Source organism: Lactuca virosa, chromosome 7 (genome assembly GCF_052849685.1).
Source record: "Lactuca virosa cultivar CGN04683 chromosome 7, Lactuca_virosa_CGN04683_v6, whole genome shotgun sequence".
NCBI classification, from domain to species: Eukaryota; Viridiplantae; Streptophyta; class Magnoliopsida; order Asterales; family Asteraceae; genus Lactuca; species Lactuca virosa.
Window position 1 is genome coordinate 1,288,812 of NC_136432.1, and position 21,606 is coordinate 1,310,417.

General features: G+C 32.6%; 1 protein-coding gene and 3 long non-coding RNA genes across 6 annotated transcripts; 2 read left to right on the plus strand and 2 right to left on the minus strand.

The window, feature by feature from the left end:
- The first annotated feature begins 1,672 nt into the window (after positions 1–1,672).
- On the plus strand, positions 1,673–3,393 carry LOC145125346 (protein TILLER ANGLE CONTROL 1-like). The gene is made up of 5 exons (XM_079060809.1): positions 1,673–1,795; positions 1,916–1,949; positions 2,026–2,669; positions 2,767–2,877; positions 3,160–3,393. The coding sequence occupies exons 1-4, from the start codon at positions 1,790–1,792 to the stop codon at positions 2,872–2,874; spliced, it is 792 nt and encodes a 263-aa protein (XP_078916935.1). The 5' UTR covers positions 1,673–1,789; the 3' UTR covers positions 2,875–2,877; positions 3,160–3,393.
- Positions 3,394–7,540: 4,147 nt separating this feature from the next.
- On the minus strand, positions 7,541–10,218 carry LOC145125449 (uncharacterized). Of its 2 annotated transcripts, XR_013716000.1 has the most exons (5): positions 10,110–10,218; positions 9,137–9,213; positions 8,294–8,984; positions 7,711–7,871; positions 7,541–7,628 (listed from the first exon to the last, which is right to left on the minus strand). It is a non-coding gene; the product is annotated as an uncharacterized LOC145125449 (long non-coding RNA). The 2 variants fall into 2 exon arrangements; XR_013715999.1 differs by having other exon boundaries at positions 8,294–9,213.
- On the plus strand, positions 10,138–11,782 carry LOC145125448 (uncharacterized). Its single transcript, XR_013715998.1, has 3 exons — positions 10,138–10,268; positions 10,792–10,871; positions 11,558–11,782. It is a non-coding gene; the product is annotated as an uncharacterized LOC145125448 (long non-coding RNA).
- Positions 11,783–18,744: 6,962 nt separating this feature from the next.
- On the minus strand, positions 18,745–20,901 carry LOC145125136 (uncharacterized). Of its 2 annotated transcripts, XR_013715830.1 has the most exons (5): positions 20,524–20,901; positions 20,177–20,267; positions 19,762–19,847; positions 19,332–19,693; positions 18,745–19,045 (listed from the first exon to the last, which is right to left on the minus strand). It is a non-coding gene; the product is annotated as an uncharacterized LOC145125136 (long non-coding RNA). The 2 variants fall into 2 exon arrangements; XR_013715829.1 differs by having other exon boundaries at positions 19,332–19,847.
- Between the last annotated feature and the right edge of the window lie 705 nt (positions 20,902–21,606).

The following is a 21,606-nucleotide window of genomic DNA, read 5'->3' on the forward strand; positions in this document are numbered from 1 at the left end:
ATGGCTGTAACTACATGTGAGATTATCTGGTCACGGTGGCTTCTTGCGGATATAGGAGTTCACATTTCTTCACCTACTCCCCTGCATTGTGATAGCAAAAGTGTGATACAAATTGCGAAGAATCTTGTTTTCCATGAGCGGACGAAACACATTGAGATTGATTGTCACTTCACCCGTCATCACTTACAGCTCGGAACCATATCACTTCCGTTTGTTTCATCAAAACCTTCCAACTTGCCGATATTTTTTATGAAATCTCTATCGGCATCTCGATTTTGTTTCTTGTGTGACAAATTCTCAATGCTTATTGGTGTGACATTGTGAGTTTGAGGGTGGATGTTAGCCTATATGTTGTTAGCCCACATGTTTATGGGCCTTTAGGATTTAGCCCATTAGGGTTTGGTCTTAGCTAATATTTATTCTTCAATTTCTTCTTTGAAGTCTTTATGTTTTTTATCGACAACCTTGAAATTTCTCTTTTCAATAATTATAGGGCAATATTATCAATAAAAACTAAATTTAAGAGCGTGAATTGTTACACGAAAAACAAAAGTAAATAAATTAAAAAGGTACATATGGAAATCTATAAAAGTTTAGTAATAAAGTAAACGTTGTAAAGGGGGGTTGACTGTGAAATATGTGCTATCTATAAAAGTTTAGTAATAAAGTAAACGTTGTAAAGGGGGGTTGACTGTGAAATATGTGCATAAAGTGATGGCTAAAACCATAACATGAATGAAAAACATAAATCTGAGCTAGTCAACTTATATGTTCAATTGAGCTACGTACTCAACTTATATATATGTACAATTTTGAATAAACTCATATATATATATATATATATATATATATATATATATATATATATATATATATATATCAACTATATAACTTGATTAAAACTCTAGCCTATGCACCCCTTAATTAGGGCCGGCTGTTCGATTAATAAGTCGTTGGGACGTAGCTAATTTCAGTTGCTAAAGGCTAATTGTTGCAGGGAATGCTACTTAGCTTAAAGATATACCACGGTTGTATACAGTCAATCGTATCTTATCTTTGTTGCATCATGACTTTCATTTTTCTATAATAAAAGACATGGCACTAGCAGTCAAATGTACAGCACAAGTATATGCATGTAATGGTCCACAAAGGTCAAGGATCAAGAGGGGTCTTTCCCTATCTTTCTCTTCAGCCTGAACAACTCTTTCTGTTTGTTGATGCATGCATAATGTCGCTTCTTATTCTATCCTATATATCAAAACAATTATAAATCTCCAACATGCATGTCCATAGTTTATATGGCAGGTAACATGTGTGCTTCATTTTATAATCTAATTCAACTCTTCTTTTTCAAGGGTTAATTTGCATTAGATCCACATTTTGAGATGGGAAATCATTGAGTGTCACTCTATTAATCCATTTGCTTTGTGCATGATGATTACCCAGTTTCGAACAAAGTTTGACCGGATAATTAAATAGTCAAAGATATTGATTTAACATGAAGCGTTCTAGTTGCAACTAAGATCCAAATTGAACATCAAATAATGTTTTGTATTATGAAGGGAGAAAAAGAAAAGGCAAACATACCTTATGTTGACGGGCCCTTTGGATTGTGATACGTGTTGCCATATGAACCCCCCGCAATGTTAGCCCCCCCTCCTGCCCTCTCACTTTCGTCTATATTTTCCTCTTCTATACTCATTGACTATAATCTTTACGTTCACCCTCATATGCATAAAACTAGTTGTGTGCGCTATTTATCAACTCCATCCACTTGAGAAACAAGGAAATGAAGGTATATATTTTGATGGTTAGATACCATGGAGTTTTTAAAAAAAAAAAATAAAACGTCATGAATATCTTATATATCTCTGTCACCTTTTAAATAACATGATTTTGTCAATATTTTACACAGATCTTCAACTGGGTTCGTCGGTTTAATCACAAAGGTGACATTCCTGCTTCAATTATGCGTTTTTTTCTATAATATATTTCTAAATGTTGTTCATAATTATATTTTGATAGATGAAGCTGGCCATGGTGCCACAAATGAGGTTACTCAAAATGGGAAGGACGGCAAGCCCGTGCTGCTTGAACATGTAGCCTTTGATAGTGTGTTTGATGGTTGGAAAGAAGGCATACTTGCTATTGGAACATTAGGATTTGATCCTGCATTATTGAAAGGTTCAGAGCCCAAAGAAGACACGTATTTGTGTGAAATCAGTCGTAAAGAGTTATTTGTTGCTGACAATGGTGATGAGGACGACAACGGAGAGCAGGAACTAGAAATGGAATTTCCATTGGTGTTAAAAGCTTGTAAGCATGGGTTCTTTCATGATCAGAAAGATGATCACCTACAATGTGATGAAGTTTCTAAAACAGATGATCGTAAAGATGTGGAGGATCCGGAAGGTGTAGATGTTGATGAGGTTAAAAGGGTAAGGAAGACTGGACAAAGAACCACTCTAGCCGATCTATTTTCGGCTGATTCAGAAACGAACTTGTTGAAAAACAAGAGGTTGGCTAATGAAGATCATGTCAAAGGTCACTTCCATACTACTGAATCCAACAAAAAGCATGCTTCAAATGATGATAGGGTGGCCTTAATCTCTAATACGAAGCTCACTACTAAAGACAATACAACTCACATCATCAAGAAAATAAACAGAGTGAGCCTCTATCTCTATCCCGGTGTATCTAATTATCTATGTACCTACCCATCTATCTATCTATCTATGTCTCTAATTTATCCCAATGTTGTGAAAGATGATGAAAAAGATTTTAAAGAAGAAGATACATCCAGACGTTGAGAATCAAAATGTGGTTGCATGTGTGAAGCCTATGCGCCTACCTGGATCAGTAAAGACCGCATAGTAGGTATGTATTGATGTATTCATATCTCTCGGTCTTTTACCAAATCTTAATCTCTTCTAGTAGAAAAAAACATAACTAATTTTCTAAAAGATAAGAACTCAAACATCAATGCTGAGAGATTGACCATTTTTTTTTGGTTCTTGGCTCCATCAAACTTGCGTTCACAATATGCCACATCCAGAAAACCGGCAATGAAATATCTAAAATAAGTTTAAATCTACTAGTGGTTAGCTGTGTTTACAAGAAAATGTCATAGAGTATGTTCTGTTTTGCTTTTGTTTGCAGTGGACATGGAGGAAAGCGCTTGCCATTATGTGTTGCAGAAAGTTATTGATTTGGTTGCTTGGTTAATTTATGATTGGTTTTCCTGTTCAGATTGTGTTCTATGTTGCTTTCATGTTCTTGTTCATCTATTTCTTTGTCATTAATTTCTTTAAATCCATGGAGTGAACAGTTGTATGTCATGGACTTATTATTTTTCCTGTTTACTTATTTAATGCATCTTCATGCTTCCTACAATTATAGAATTAACCAATGGTCATGGTCACACCTGAGTAGTTAAGTTTCACCTACTAAATTTTTATTACTACACTTTGTAAGAAGACTTGGGTAGCCCCACAATTGAAACCTGGTGGTAAGTTTAAAATTCCACATAAAAGGTCCAGAGTTCAGACTATCACAGACTCAAAAATATTGATATTGTTTTAGGATTAACCTCCCATGTAAGCCGTATATCAGGTTAATGACCCCTCAAATGAGATTTGGTTTATCGTTTTTTTTAAACACTTCGTAGCTTTCTAATTTTTATGATTAAAAATGTTAAAATAAAACTGACTTATACGAAAACCTTAAAACCATTGTTCATGAGATCTATTGTCCACAAAAAATGATGTCATTTAAAGGTTAAAATCATTTTCTGTTAACAAGCTATGTTCTTTGTCCAATATCCCAAATCACTATGGGTATTCATTCACTCGGATCTCACTACAAAAAACATATCTTCATCCACGCCAATATATGTAGATAATGGTCTTTACCCACAAATTTTCCAAGAAACAAGACTCCTGGGTAATTTTTTTCCCATAGATTACCCTCGAAATTACCCACCGATTTACCATGGTTTTTTATCCACATATTATCTATGACCACGTTATCCACACCTTATCCACAAATAGCTGGATTACCAACGAAATATCCATAGACTTGTTCCCCACGACTTTTCCAGGACTCTATTACCTATGGTTTATACATAGATTTTTACCCACGGATTATCCACGTATATTTTTTTTTTGGAATGATTATGTGGGTTACGTAACAGATTTAAAAGTTTATACTTTTACAATTTACAGAAAATTCAAATTTTTTATAACTAATTAAAAAATGTAATATGAACAAAACAAATTTCAGTAGAATCCATAAAATTAATCTAGACAGGTTCGAATACCAAATCTACAAAATTTTCAAATACCAAATCTATAAAGTTAATATATAAAGTTTCAAATTCCAAATATACAAAAGTTTCAAATAACAAATTCATAAACCTAATCTAGAAAGTTTCAAATACAAAATAATTACAAACATAAAACTAATTGTTTGTACCGCCTTTGCATATATTTACTCCAAAGTTCTTCCATACGTTTTTGCATAGTTACTTAAGGTGCTCAGATTCCTCATGTTCTTTATGAATAATTTTTTCTGATATGGCGGGCTTCAAAAATATAGAACAAACAATACCATTAGTAAATAATATAAAAACAAAAACAAGAACGTACTTTACTAATTTTAGAGTAAATTACTGAAATCGTCCCTGTGGTTTGGTCAAAATTGCACGTTTGGTCCCTAACTTTTTTTTTGCACTCGGGTCGTCCCTGTGGTTTGATTTTGTTGTGTTTTTCGTCCCTATGGTTTGGTAAAAGTTGCATGTTTGGTCCCTAACTTTATGTATGTAAGGGACGAAAAATGCAACAAAATCAAACCACATGGACGAAAAATGCAACAAAATCAAACCACAGGGACGATCCGAGTGCAAAAAAAAAGTTAGGGACCAAACGTGCAATTTTGACCAAACCACAGGGACGATTTCAGTAATTTACTCCTAATTTTACCACAAAAACTGATAAATCAAACAAGATTAGCAAATATGTATTCGTTACACCAAACAAATGTTAAATCAAACAATAATATTAGACAAAATAAAAAATAAATAAATAAATAAATAAAAACTCAAAAAAATCATCTATATATATATATATATATATATATATATATATATATATATATATATATATATATATATATATATATACTAGTCGTTACCCGCGCAAAGCAGCGGCGGCGAATAATTTGTTGTGTCACTTATGTCCATTCAAAAACATGTTATATTTCAAGGAATCAAAATTTCTTTTCGACGAATCATTTGCGTTGGGTGTTTATTTGTCATTCGAAAATATTCATTTAAAAGTATGTTGCTGTTTTGGATTAAAAATAGAAGTATGTTGATGTTTTTTTTTTGTTAAATATTAATATCAAGTATAACAACTAATATCACAGTATTATTAAATTTGAGTAAAAAATTAAAATAAAATTTGTTTCTTATAGCTTAAAACGAAAACCGGTCTTTAAAAAACCGATTTACCTGTACGACCAATTATGCTTTCCAATGCAAAGAAAACGCCCAAAATTGATCTAATATTATCTATTTTGTGTGTTAATGCTTAATAAGATTATTAATGTTATCATGGCTAGAACTTACGGGACAAAATGAAGACATGTTCTATACTTTTATGATAAAGTACATCAAAAGTCCATATATAATTTTCAAAATCTACAGTTATCCCATATTAAATGAGGAGGTTTTATGAACATTTTAAATAATGAGGATGAATAAGTTAAATTCAAAAAAAAAAAAAACTATTGCAAAAGCTTAACCATTGGACGACTCATTTAATTAGAAGTTAAAAATATTAGAATAATGAGTTGACAAGAATATTAAGTGATGATCGTTTGTCATTGCAGATACTCTCAGTGCGATAAAGTTGACGCGGTAAAAGAAAATTATACATTCTTTTAAAGAATTATCGACATAATATTTGTACGCAAAATTTCTTTTAATGTGAGATTAACTTTATAAATTCTCTTTAAGTTCCATTTCTGATTACCGAGTGTATAAGTTAATCATAATAGACATTAGCCCACAATCATAAAGGTCACACACACGCAACATACGAAAATAACACATATACAATATACACACAAAAAAATAAAAAAAATAAAAAAATAAAAAAATAAAAAATCAAGTGTTACTAATTTATGAGCTTCAAAATGGTCATAAAACATATGACCTTTCAATCTTTCCACAAAAGTAATAACTGCAAGTTTAGTATTTGAGATTTAGCAACCATCAAAGTTAAATGATTTTTTTTGTAAATGCTAGAAAATTTTATGAAAAAGAAACACCATTAAGGTATTGAAAAAATCACATGAACGATAAACAAACCACCATTAACATTTTTTAATTGCTTTGTTTGTTACCTTTCATCTTTATTAAATAAGTTTAGATTTATAGAATAGCAATACATTTCAATTTTTTTAAGAACAACTTACACACACTATACTCTTAAATCTACACCTTTTATCCACCTTTGTTATTGTATTACATTTTTTTATACTTTTTATTATATTAATGTGTTAAAACAAATTAATATATTTGTTAGAATACATCCAAAGAAAGTATCAAACACTCGTACTTACATGGAAATGACAAAAACATGAAAGCAAAATCATCAATATTAATGTGTATTATCATTGCTCATTTATATTTGAATCATAAAATAACCTTTTTATGACTAATTTCTATGTCTATATAAATAGAAATTTTAGTATTTTTGAGTTTTAAAATCATGGTATCTTCATACATATGTTGCATCAGTACACTCTTGTAAGAAAGAAAATATTTAAGTAACTCCCATCTTATTCAAAGTATAAGAGGATTTCATTACAAAACACATAAAAGTAAATGGTAGCATTAGAATTAGGTAGCAAAAAAATGCAAAGCCCCAAATTTACTAAAGCTATCTCCAACTTTGGCCTTTTGACATTAAACAACTTTGGCCTTTTGGGCTTTGGCAGCTAATAGCCCAAAACAAAAAAAATGAAAAATATAGCAACATACTTCCATATCTTTGTGTTTTATAACACCCTACTATCATTTCTTTCCATGCAACATTGTAATTAAAACAGTTTTCTTCATAATGGATTGTACTTTAGCAGATCTTCATAATGCGATGGGAGGAGAATAGTTTAATTATCCGAAATCTCTGTAAGTAATTAAAAAATCAAAAGTAAAGTCTTGACAATAAAATATAGTACAACAAGTTTTTTGGTTAAATTTATATAAACTCAAAGTAGGATGTTGTAATATGAACTTAAATGAAAGTAGGATGCTGGAATTGGTAAATTTTCAAAATACATTGCTTTAAAATAAACTACAATGAAAGTAGGATGTTATAATTGGTAGATTTTCAAAGTATAGTGCTTTAAAATGACATAAATTAAAAGTAGGATGTTATAATTTGTACATTTTTAAAGTACAATGCTTATATGAACTAAAATGAAAGTAGGATGCTGCAAGTGATAGATGTTCAAAGTAAATTTCTCTATCTAAACTATAATATTCTAAAAATCCTTATTACAGCAAAACGCTTTGCAACCTTAATACATCTATCAAGCCACTCTTACCTAAACTCCATGTAGTCCTGCATTTTGAAAGAAAGTATAAAAAGGATAAGAAATAAACATCACTATATAATCATCTTGGCATAATGAAAATTATCTCACCTTGGCATAATGAAAATTAGTTTGACATCACTATATAATCATCTTCTCCTTCTCTATTTCTTGATTTCATGGGTCTTTTATATTTTGTAATGAGAAAGAAACAAATGATAACTAATGTCAAGATCCAAACAACATAGAAAACTCCCCAGTTGATTAAACCCCTGTAAATAAAAGGGAGATTAATTTCAATTTTTCTTTTCTTATATGAAGTTCATGGAGGGGATAATGATGGTCATGTAACATCTAACAATAAAGGAGCCCAAAGAAATACAAAACCTGATTCATTTTCAGCTTCATTGGTGGCTAAGTCGAAGCATAACACAAGATTCCAAACTTTAGGACATAATTTTCATAAAAATAGATATGTATAAAATATGAGATGAAAATATGTCAATTTCTTAATTGCAAGGAAAAATAAGTTAAATACCAAAATGAGAAACCAAGGAGGTGTGCAAGAAGAAGAAATGCTTTAATTTTTTGTATTTTACATCAATTCTACATTCTAATTTCTACACACTTAGTGTAGTTTAAGGCATTAATCAAAGGAATTCACCAAATTTGAAAAAATAAATAGGGAATATACCAGAAACCAGAAGATAATTTATCACCACCAAGATCAACATCTTCAAGGGCTTTTCCCAGCAACAATGCAATATCACCATTCTTTAACACATCAATATCAATCTCAGTCTGGTCAGTTGTTAGTAGCTCCACCTGAATTCCATCAAATTACCCTCTCTCCATGGCCTTCTCTTTATCTTGCTTGATATTTATTTTCTTTCCCCTTTTATATTCAGTCCCCACACTTAAATATACCATGACATTATGGAATTTCCAACTTACAAAATCATTAAAATCATTAAAAAGAAAAACAAAAATATCATGTCAGTAAGCATGCGAACTTTTGTAATATACCTTCATAAGTGGGATACGAACTATTGGATTTTCATCATCTTTATCTCCTAGTGTTTTGATGGTAGTTTGTGAGCTAAGAACAACAATAACCCAAAAAATGAAACGGTTTTGAGTGTCTGTTTTGTTCTTACAAATTAAATTCTTACATCTAGCCCTGCAGACCAATTAAAGAATACCAAAGAATGATAGTATACAATTGTGATATCAGGACATCCATTAATTTACTTCATATAAAGGAGGTTGAACCCTTCCTCACAAAAATGTTAGTAAAAAAGGAATAAGACTCACTTTTACCTGGAAAAATTAAGATGAAGGGATGTTGGCATTGTGAATCCTTTCTGAATCATTCAATCATCGTACTAAAGGGTTGTTGGATAAGAAGCACAAAATCCATGTAAAAGGATAAGAGAGATGAAAATTAAAACAGTTATAAATGCAACAGCACATAGTAAAAACAAATAAAAACCCTGGATTAAGAACTAAGAAGGGATAAATAAATCCATTGACTAACCCCTTAAAGTTTACATCTCCTCTCGATTTCTCCTGGCCTAGTCTCGTCTTATGTTTCCCGGTCTTCTTGGGTGATTTCTATTCAAAAAATCAAAAAACATAAACTCATGCATCTCTTTTGCATATACATATGGTAAATAACAAAAACTTAACCGAACCTAGTAATCACAAAGAAAACCCAACGGAAGGCATATAGAAATGATGGCATTGAAGCTTAATTACATAGATGATGGTGAAGGAAGCAACATGTTGTCTGTGAGTAAAGAAGCAGACCCCGACGTCTACATTTTCTAGAGGGGGAATATTTTAAAACTTGAATTCACATAAGAGAATGAGGGGAGGTGTTCATAGGCAGCCTCTTCGTTTCTGGATAGGGTTTTGAGAAAGTGAGAAGCAATGGTTATCGAGATAAATCGAGAGAGAGATATGAAGGATACGAGACTGGCATTGAGCTTTTGAACTTGTAGTTAAGCGAATTAAATGGGATTACATATGATTCTTCAATTACCAGGTCAAAATAAGGAGAAAATAAGGAGAGATAAGAGGAAAAGATAATGATCGGGTCAAAATAAAAATAAAATATTTTATATAATGCTATTATACTTGTACTATTTGTTTAATAGTTTGGACATCTTAAATCTATTTTTAGAAATAATAAGGTTTGTATAATAATATAGTAAGATATATATATATATATATATATATATATATATATATATATATATATATATATATATATATATATATATATATATAGAATTAGGTTCTTTGGAAAATAGAAAACTAGGGCATCAAGTAAGGACCAATTAACAATTGACACATGTAATTAATTAATTGAATTATAAATAATGGATTAAACGGGTATTAAAGTAAACTGATGGTTAGAGACGGTAAACCCTACAACATTATACCGCACGATTTGCATTCTGAAGCGGGATCGGTTATGATTTTTTGGGGGATCGGTTGTTTCTTACATGTGTAATCGTCGATTGAGTTCAATAGGCGGCAAACACCATCTCTCCTCCTCCGGACGACCCCCACAGCACCATCTCTCCCCATCCCGACGTTCACCGGACCACCCCTCTTTTGCACAGGTGTTTCGCAATTGCTGAACCATGAATAGCTTCTTAAAGGTATTTTATTCATCTACTCTTAATCGATTCTCACTTTTTTGCTGTTAACCGATTCTCAGTTTTTATTATCAATTTATACTTTATAGTCCAGTTTGCTCTTAAATCGATTCTCATCTTTATGCTTTTAATTGATTCTCAACTAGTATGCTATCTAATTATTTTATTTTGTGTATTTTGTGAAAGTTGTCGTTTATCATTCTTAGATTCTGATTTTTATTATCTGTTCTTATCCTTTCATTAACGGTCGTTTATCATTCTTAGATTCTAATTTTTTTTATCTGTTCTCAACTAGTATGCTATCTGATTCGCAGTTTTTATTATCACTTTATACTTTATAGTCCAGTTTGCTCAAAAATCGATTCTCATCTTTATGCTTTTAATTGATTCTCAACTAGTATGCTATCTGATTATTTTATTTTGTGTATTTTGTGAAATTTGTCGTTTATCATTCTTAGATTCTGATTTTTATTATCTGTTCTTAGCCTTTCATTAACGGTAGTTTAAATTTTGTAAATCTTCTTAGATTCTGATTTTTATTATCGATGGATAGTAGACAGTCTTCGATATCTACTCAGAGGGATGCTATTGTCAAAGGATTAGACGGTATGTCTTTTATAATCGGTCATTTGATTTCATATGATTAACAAATTGTCAGATATATCCACATCATTATCTACAAATTGTCCATTTTTAAATAACATGGAATGTGTAATTGAAATTGATGAGTATACTACAATAAACTCTAATATTTTCATTTTTTCATTGAATTATTCTTATAAATTGATTGATGTAGGTGAAGATGATCAATCGTGTGATTATAATCACATCATCACACCAAAACCTTCAGAAAAAAGTGAAAAATTGTCTGCAATTGTATTTTCACCTTCATATAGTTTCTTTAGCCCATGAGTATTAAAGGAAATAGATCAAATCATATACAGCAATACCAAAAAGAAACTCCAATTCATGGATGAAAATTCTACACGAACAGTAATTCATACTGATATAGATGAAGATGATGTTGGCTTTCTTATATCTGATGTGCAAGATGTTGATTGTGACACAAGTTTGAATAACACATTGGAAATTGATATTTGCAGTTCAGCTTCAACTTTTTATTCTCTGTATATGAATAGCATAGTTTCAATTAGAAACAACATTACTGATATGGAAATTGATATTTGCAAGTCGATATTATGTTCAGATAGAAATGTTCGGTAATGCAACTTTTATAATTTCATCATAATTTTTTTTATATTACCTGATATTTATCTTTAATATTTTTACAGTGATACCATATGTAATTGAAAAGAAGTGGGACTGTGGTATATATCTAATGAGGCACGTTAGAATTTGTATTTTTTTTATGAAATTTTTGTGTATATGGACCATTTATGTCATTTCATTCGTGTAAATTACTTAATAGTGACCATTTATGTAATTTCATATACATGGACCATTTATATAATTTCATATAATGGTTAACTTTAATGTTAATTTTTGTAAATAAAATTATGCTACAACAATTGATTTTTTTTTGTTTGTGTTGATGTATTTTTGTATAAGGACCATTTTTGTATGTCTTTGTGTAATTAGTTATATTATTCTACTATTCAGTTTTTCCTTCTTTAAAACTTATTTTTTTATTTGTGTTTGAGGAAAAACGAAAATGCCACTTCACTGTCATATTAAAAAAACCACTTGACACTTATTTTATTTACCGGAATATATGACCAAAATGAAAATAAAATGACCAAATTTTATCTAAAAAACTAAGAAAAAACCAAAAAAAATAGCAACGTACTTTGAAAGAAATGTCAAAACAGGTTATTTGGAGATTTTTTCAAAGTAGGTTGCTATTTTTATAGATTTCTGAAGTTGGGTATTCTATTAAAATAGCAACCTACTTTGAGATTTTCAACATTCACATATTTTTACCATCCTCAAATTTTACGTGGTTTTACCCGTGGGAAGGTGTTGCCTTAAAAAATGATTCTTATGATTGCTCATGATATAGCAAAAAGGTTAACTTGCAAGATTATATATTGTTTTTAATATTTTGTAGTATGGTTCGTTGTGATGGAATTAGGTTTGATCAACACCATTAATAAGCTACTCAATGAAGTTAATTTTTTTTTTTTGTAAAATCTAGAATTTTTTATGTAGTGGTGAAGTTAAAGGAAACGTTCCAAGAATTTACAATCTAATTATTATTTGTTTATTGTTTACTTAGTGTTTTTTTTTATTTGTATACATAAATTTAAATTTTGTTGTTTATTTTTCCATACCAAGTCATTTAGTATAATATTATTTGTTATTTTAAGTTGTCAATCCGTATATTACACGGATTTTAACCTAGTAAGATGCTAATATAAACAAATAAATAGATGTACGAGTTGTTATTTTTTGCATTTAATCCAATCTTTTATTTTTTTATAGTATTGTACTTTCATTTCTTCTTATTGAATCATTGTTCTTTCAAATTATATTTACCAGTTGTGTACTTGTGGGACACAACTTTTGGGGATGGGGTAATATGCTATTTTAGGTGTTTGTATTGCAAAATTTGATCTTTTTTTTAACATTTTATCCTTTCTTTTTTTAACAACATAATCGCACCAATTTCTTTTATTCTCACCATAAAAAATTATTTTTTGTTGGGTCAAAAATATGGTTTATACTTTGCTTTTCTAAGCATTTATTGTTTTTATTATTTGGGCCGAAAATAGTATAGGATTAATTGTAGCTTGGACCGAAAACCCATGTGTTTTCGGTCTAGCATTGGATTATTTGTATATTGGGCTTGGCCTTAGGTTCATATATATATATAGGGTGAGGAGTACATGTGAGGGTAAGAGCCAAGGAGCTTAAGTGTGTGTATTCTAAGTTGTGAGAGAAACAAGAGAGAAAAGTGTGTGTGAACTATGTGTATGGAGCATCAATCATTTCATTAATACATCATAGATTCATCTTCTTCTTCTTCTTCTTCTCTTCTATTTTGATCTGACATCATCCAATTGATTGGGATTCCGCACCATCAATTGGATCTGATTGATACACAAGCAGATTTGGGGACTTACAAGTGGTATCAGAGCTTGGATTGTATCAATCAATTTTTTCAGATTTGGAGCTTATTTGATCTTATTTTGAAGAGATTTTTGCGTTTTTGGATAGATCTTGGCAAAATAAGGGGGGTTTGTTCTTCGCGTTTTTCATAAAAACGAGTTTTTGATCGAGTTTTGGAGCAAAAAGGAGCAAAAAACGTTGTTTTTCGTCGTAACCAGCGATTTCCGAGGAGCTTTCGGTCGGAATCGGAGTATTCGGTCCGAGGTTCTCGGTCACGTGTTCGGTCCGACGTTTTCGATCCAAGCTTTCGGTCCGAGGTCCGCACGTGTTCGGTCTGGTGGGTTTGCGGGGCACGTGTTCGGTTCACACACGTTTTCGGTCTCGCCTCGGGCTCACGGCTCAGCAGCTTCGCTCTCGGCTCAGCAGCAGCGTTTCCGGCTTCGCACCTTCGTCCTCGCGTCAGCTTCATATAAAAAAAGGGAAAGCAGAATTGGAGGGTGCCGGGGATCGAACCCGGGACCTCTAGTTCATCAACCCCACGCCTTACCCAACTCGACTAGCCGATACTTTGTGACAATCCCTCGAAATTTAATTCAAAACACCTCCTTCTCGGTTCCAACTTTCGAATTTTGACACTTTTAACCCCAAAAATCAATTTCTTTTATTTTTAAACTTCATTTTCACCCAAAAAATTTAGTTTTTAATTTTAGACTTTATTTTTAACTTTTGACCTTAAAATTTTGTTTTTGACTTTCAAGTTTGACCTTTGACTTTAAACTTTGACTTTTTCGTTTAATTTTCAAATTTTCAAATTTAGCTTTTCGATTTGACTTTTAAGTTTGACTTTTTGAGTTTGACTTTTAAGTTTGATTTTTAAGTTTGACTTTTTAAATTTGACTTTTAAGGTTGACTTTTTCGGTTTTTAAGTCAAAGGGCAATTAAAATAAAAAAAATGATTTCCGCATCCATTCCGGTAAATGAAGTTTCATGTACTCCATCTTGTGAAACTACTATTAAATTTCTCCGAGATCAAATCGATTTATTAAAAAGAGAAAATTATGACCTTAAATACGAAGGCTATACTCTTAGGAAAGGTCAGGAACCATTAAAAGCACAATTAGAAGCCAAAATCAAGGATTTTCGAAAGCTCCAAGAAGATTACAGCAACAAGTGTGAAAATTACGATTACATTAAGAAACAACTTGCTGCTGTAACTGAAGAACTTGACGCTTTGAAAATTAAGTGTGGAAAAACAGATGTTAGTTTCAAAAATTATACTGCGTCAAGTAAGACAGTCGAGTCCTTATTTGAAAACCAATTAAAATTCAAAGATAATCAAAACAAAGGTCTAGGGTATGATAGTGTTCCTCCCCCTTTCAATCATAACTATACATCCATCCCTATAACACAGGAAGAAATTAACAGGGAGGCACATCTTCAATATGGGAAACCTGTTGTGGTTGTGCCAGAAAAGGTTGAGGTGAACGTTTCTAATGATTCTGTTACATGTGCAGGTAAAGTAGTAGAAGATGAGAACAAGGAGAAAACAATTGAACAATTCAATGACTCCTTGAACTCTGAATCTGTTGCTTCGAACTCAGTTGCTTCTGATCAACCTGCTGTTGAGAAATACAGGCCACCAAAATAAGCGAAACCAACGGCTTGTTGCAAGTGTGCATGTGGGAACAACCAGAGACAAGGCAAGGACACACCACCATGGGCAGGAAGAAACAACTTCACAGTGAAGAAAAAGACATGTTTTCACTGTGGAACACCTGGTCATATTGCTAGAAATTGTCCAAGTCGCGCATATGTTCCCTACTACGCACAAGGCTGGCAGAACGCGCAAAGTGGGAGATTCTACAAAGGAAATCATTCAAGGTCACAATCGAGGAATGGTGATTGGAATGCGCTGAAAGCCAAGAATCAAACCCACAATGCCAAGAATCCAACTCCCAAGGTCAAGAAGGGAATGTCGGCCAAAAAGTCTAATCCAAAATCAAAGTCATCTCGGCAATCGGCTTCAAGTTCAAAATCAAGTGCCGAGGCACCCATCGGAGCGAGCAAGAAATGGGTTAAACCCAACTACAAATGGGTACCAAAGGTTCAATCTCCTAAATCTTCTAACGATTCTAATATTTCGTCACCTTCTGTTTGTGATAAGCAGGATATGTCGTGGGAGAGAGTTCCTTGCAAAGATGACAAAGGTCGACCCAATTTCAAAATGGATTGGGTTCCAAAGACCAACTGATCCCAATCTGTGTCGGAGCAGCTATGGAGGCATATCATCAGACTTTGGTTTGTTGATAGTGGCTGCTCCTGGCACATGATAGGGGACATCTCTCAACTGTACAACATTCAGAACTTTGTTTGAGAGCATGTGTCCTTTGTGGGAAAGGAAGAAAGGAAGGGATCACACATAGGGTTTGTGCTTAACGACGTGAAGAATTTTCGGATCTGTTCTGAGATTATGTGTGTTGTTCTTAGACCTTCTGGATGCAAATTCAATCCGTGAATTACGGTTTGAGTTTTCTTCTCTATACTCCTGATTTTATCTTACACTGATTCGTTTTGAAGACAATCTTTTATTTTCTTATATGCCTTTCTTTAGTATGTATTATTGGGAAGTGATATCAACAAGTGATAACAGACAATCTGAGTCTGTGTAAAGTACCAAAGCTGAATTGTCTAGGCTCTGTGCTCGATGCGCTGGTAGGCACGAAAGATTTAAATGGACTTGACTAGGTACATATGAACTTAAGGAATCTAGAGACTTGACAAATCTTGACCTAGATAGTTCCATTTAGCCTGACAATACGACGCTCGGGTAGGTTGAGTAGGGAGATATATATGAGAATCTACCGGTTACATTAAAGAACCCGTATCTAGAACTGTGGTTTAACTTTTCCTCGATGTATGGATTTTGTCCTTAATTCCGGTATTGACGGAGCGACTGGGGAATTCCGATAAAGTAGGTCTGTAGAAAATTATTTTCTTTCTCTCTTACTGTTAGTCATATGTTGCCTCCTCTGTGTGATTGAAAGATCCGACCTGGACTGCAGCATATGCAACTCTATCGCTCTGCATCTTCTATCTATGCAATTCTTCCTATCTGTTAGTCATATGCTATCTCCTTTGCGTGATTAACAATCCGACCTGGTACACAGCATATGCAACCTTCTACTTCTCAATCCCTCTGAAATTCAAGTCAGTCATATGTTTCACTCTCTGCGTGATTGAAAGATCCGACCTGAGTGTACAACATATGTAATCTAAATCTATCCTTTCTATGAATAATCATCTGCTCACCTAAAGTAAGGAGTATCTCGGAAGTCCTTGATTATTGGGGTATATCAGGAAGTGGGAAACACGTTCTAGTACAACTAAAATTGAACAATTATAGGTTGTCTGTAGATCTCGCTGCTCAATTTAGGTGGACAACAATATTTTTGGTCGTCGTCAGCTAAATGGTCCTTAGGAAGTTTATCTAGGAATATAGGATCAAAATGTCTTGTCACTGATAGCATGTCCAAAATCTGTCACAATTTTTCGTGCTTAAGTGGACCACAATACCGGCGATCGACCAGATCTATTCATGAAAGGGGAGGTACTGATAAACGGATTAAGGCTGTCTAACAACTTTGATCCCAAATATTTTTGTTTTTGTTAAATTTGTTCATAGTTTTCCTCTATGCACAAATTTAGGGGGAGAATTAAAAAAAATCAAACAAAAATCAGAAAATTAAAAATCAAACAAAAAATCAGAAAATTAAAAATCAAACAAAAATCAGAAAAATCAAAAACCCAAAAATATTTTAGTTTCTGTTTTAATTTGTGTGCTAAGTTTTCTTTTAGTTTTGTTTTGTCTTGAAAAGTGAATCCAGGTGTAGATGAGACTCATGGAGACTGTATTGAAAATTTCTGAGCCGAGGCTTCATCCGTGAGCATCGAAGAATTCTCATTCGAAGGAGCAAGAAATGAAGATTATTCTTTCGACATTCAATGTTTCAACCCCAGAAGCAAGGTGAAGCTGCACTTGAAGATTATGTGACAGATTGCATTGGAGCCTCCTCAATCAATTTGTTGCTATCTATGTACCTGCTGAAGTGATCCAGAAGATTCGTTCTCTCTGATGTTCTCTCTGAAGATTCTCAAGCTGAAAGCGCTATCTTTCAAGAATCTTTTCAAGAAGCCTCCTCACCCAATGCGCGTTCAAAGTCAAATTTTGAAGATAAGCCCAACTGCTCCAGATGAAGTCATTCATTGAAGATTCATCAAGATCATCTTGAAGTTGTGAAGAATTTGAAGATAAATGCTGAAGTCAAGCTCACAATGAAGATTAACAAGAAAAGCCAGCTACCTTTTTAGGGGGAGCTTGTTGGGTCATTTAGAAAAGAAAGCTATAAACCAAGGGGGAGATTGAGCATGCTGCAAAGGAGTTCACTTCGATGGTGGCAGAAATCATCCAAAAGGGAATGTGGAGTGGATCGATGGAGGGGACCGATGTGATGCTGGTTGATAAAGACTAATTCATGCTAGCCGCAAACCAAGGGGGAGATTGAAAGGTCTAATTATATGGTTTGGGCTAGGCATCAAATGTATAGATGAGTTAGGGCATTTGTCATTTTATTTTGGAGTCTTTTGTGTATTTTTGGTGTTTTCGGTCTAGATCACTTTCGATTAGAAGTGACCGAAAACAGGCTTTCGGTCAACCTGACCGAAACCTGTTTTCGGTCCATATTGGTATATATAGGTGGTTAGGTTGTCACTTGTAGGTTGTTGATCTACAGTTGTTTACTGTGTGGTTTTCGGTCCATTGAGTTGTATCAGACGGTTTATAGCTATAATCGTATGCAAGTTCAATTTCAATCATCCTTCTACTCATCTTTTTCTTTATTTCATTTGCTTGATTGATCATTGGTATAGATCCTCCATCAAAAGGACCTTACAATTTTCAAGCCATCTGAATGACCTAAACTGAAAACACCATAGCAATTCAATTTCAAGTTCCATCGCATCTCAAATTTCTTTAATAATATTAGATTTCAAATTTATGTCTTAAAATTACTATATTTTTTAAAATTTTACCTTTTATTTTTTTTCCTTATAGCAATGAGAAGCAACAAAAAATTGTTTGGGCTCTTGTTGTGATTTGATTGTTTTTTAAAGTATAATATGAAAAATAAAAAATTAAATAAAATCTAACATTTTTGTTGTTATTATGGAACCTAGTAAAAAACTTGTGCTTTGCAACGGGATTGAATTTTTTTTCTTTTTTCTTTTTTTGCATTGTTTTTTTAGTAGATGAAGTGGGAGATTTTACAGAGACCAGGTCACATAAACACAACCATTGCATGACAACTTAGATCTGCAGAGCAAATATGTCAACTTGACAGTGCAGGGGAAAATATGGCAAAAAAAAATTTACTGTAACGATAACCACAGTCTATAATGGCAACAAACTTTCAATACTTGCTCTAGAATAGCAATGTACTTCTAAGTCAGAAGTACATTACATACAGTGTTCTATTATACCATCTTTGCTAAATTTTGTATCTTATTTGTATCTCTTGTACATCATCTCTTTCTCTTTGACTTTTTGGTCATATTCTGCTTTATTCATATTCACAGGTTGGTGTTGCACGTGTAATTTGAACTATTGAACCTCGGCTAGAGGTCTATGGATTTGCTCAGGTACTAGAATTAGATCCCTGAAAATCAGACCAAGTTAGAATTTTTTAAAGAAAAGTTTATGGCTAGACAACAGCGTACTTTCATTTATAAATATACAGCAAGATGAAATAAAAATGTTGTAAATATAATAAATGAAAAGTACATTGCTATTTCTTTTACTCAACCATTTTTTTTTCTTATTGTTTCAAGATTGGCATAGGGACACATCAACGCCTTTCCATTTATTTTTAGTGTTTCAAGATTTTTTAAAATGCAATACTGTTGTAATTGAAAAATAAAAGTAAAATATGTAAATGAAAGTACTTTGTTCTTTATGGCCTTTATTTTTTCTCTTATTCTTTTAAGATTGCTTGAGCTTTGAACAATCTCCTCTTAGCCTCTTCCTCTTCTGGATTCTTTCTTTCTTCCGTCTCCCTTTGCATTTCCTCTTCATGTATGACCACGCTCTTAACCGAAATGGATGACAATGGCTAATCAACATCATGATTATCATTACCATTATTTTGGTGCTCTCTTTCTTCTTCTTCCATTGTTATATCTTTTCTTTTTGATTTCCCTTCTTTCTTATATTCTTCTTATTATTATACTCCATCAAGTCTACCTGTACGTCTTCAACCTCAATATAAGCCTTCTTAGAATAAGCCATTGGTTTCCTTCCTTTTCCACTATTATCAACATTAACATTTTGGTAACTGATGTGGAAAATCTAATAACATATTGGTTTAGATGATACCAAATCATAGACGGATTGCATCAAAATTTTTGTTGTAATCTATGTAATCCTACCTTCTTTCAGCATCAGCCAACCCAATAAGTATCCTGCATACGTAACATGTAACATAAATATGGAACCTGATAAGAAAAGTCAAAATTGTTTTTTTCTTGGACCAAGTACAATGTTGATTGTAAGTTATTATATTTCACCTTCCAATTGTAATTAAAAAATCTAACTTTCAACTATTATGTCATTTGAAATATGCAAATGGTTTACATATTTGGTGTTAAATTCAATCAACCAAATTTGATAAAGACGAAACCATTGTTACATAAAATTTGCTCAGAAGATTTCCGAAAGATTGAACTCTTTGAAAACGAAGAAAACATGTTGAATGAAATCTATAATAATCAAATTTGAGGCTCAAACTTACATAAATAGTGAGTCGACACTGCCTTGTTTGTCGATGAATTCAGAGCTTTTAGTTTCGTTGGACCGGATATTTCAAAGTCTATTGTCGATACCTGCAATTACAGAAAACCCAGATGTAAAATTCTTCAATAGAACATGAATGTGTTTTAAGCCATTCATAATGAATGTTTGTAAGGATAAGGGAAACTGGCCAATTGATAGTATTTCTTCTGTTCAAGGTAGACGGACAATCAATTACAGATTTGTGGGGGTGGTGGTAGGCAGAAATACGATCACGTGAGAAAATCAAACAACAATAACAAAAACGAAATTGAAGAAAAGAAATGAAATTGAAGAAACGAAATTTACCTGATGCGTGTGTGAGTGTGTGCGACACCGGGAAAAACACCGATTGGAAGCAGCGAGTGGAAGTAGTGATCGGAAGTATCAGTGAAGCCCGATCGTGATTTTGGGATATGGGGGAAAACATGATTTTGGTAAATTTCGTAAATTTGTCATAAGTAAATTTGAAGATAATTCTCCACTTTTTGTAGCATCGTTCAAATATCTCTGAAGAATTTGTGATTTTTGAAGCAGAAATCAGTAAAAATTGAAATAATTCAAAGATGTCAATCGGAATACGTATTCAAATTTCGAATTTGAAAATCCTTGAAATTTAAAATGATTTTCAATTTGAAATTCAAAACTCAAAATTTAAATTTCTTCAGGGTTGAATCGATTGTGACTTCGAATTTCAAAAGTGTTAATAGTAACTGATTGCAACAAAGGCTTTACTAATATACCCTTTTTCCAAATAACCCTTCCCTATATATATATATATATATATATATATATATATATATATATATATATATATATATATATATATATATATATATATATATATATATATATATATATATATATATATATATATATATATATATATATATATATATATAGATATATATATATATATATATATATATATATATATAACATCCCAAAATTCGAGGCCAAAAATTTCATTTTTAATTAAGTGATTTATAAAATAGTTTATCAAATCATTGCCAAAATCATGTCAATACATAGAACCATAATACCAAGTCTCAACCCCAAACATCTGAAGTATCAAATATCAGAGTACAATCCCAGAAAACTCTAAGCGGAAATCATAGGTGTGGCGCCGGCTCCTTCCCCTTAGACGAAGAGGTACCTGAAACCAAAACTGAAACTGTAAGCACAAAGCTTAGTGAGTTCCCCCATCATACCACATACCATACAACCTCATAGCATACATACTGCCGGGCAATTCTGGGGCGCCCGTCCTACCCATGTCAAGCCATTCTGGGGTGCTGACCTACCCATGTCGAGCCATTCTGGGGTGCTGACCTACCCATGTCAAGCCATTCTGGGGTGCTGACCTACCCTCCGGTCTATCTCAACCGAACA

Excerpts from the sequence above, each read along its gene's own strand:
- LOC145125346 (XM_079060809.1), top strand. Across the intron at positions 1,950-2,025 it reads TCGTCGGTTTAATCACAAAG|ATGAAGCTGGCCATGGTGCC; the intron begins GTGACATTCCTG and ends ATATTTTGATAG. Across the intron at positions 2,670-2,766 it reads TCATCAAGAAAATAAACAGA|ATGATGAAAAAGATTTTAAA; the intron begins GTGAGCCTCTAT and ends ATGTTGTGAAAG.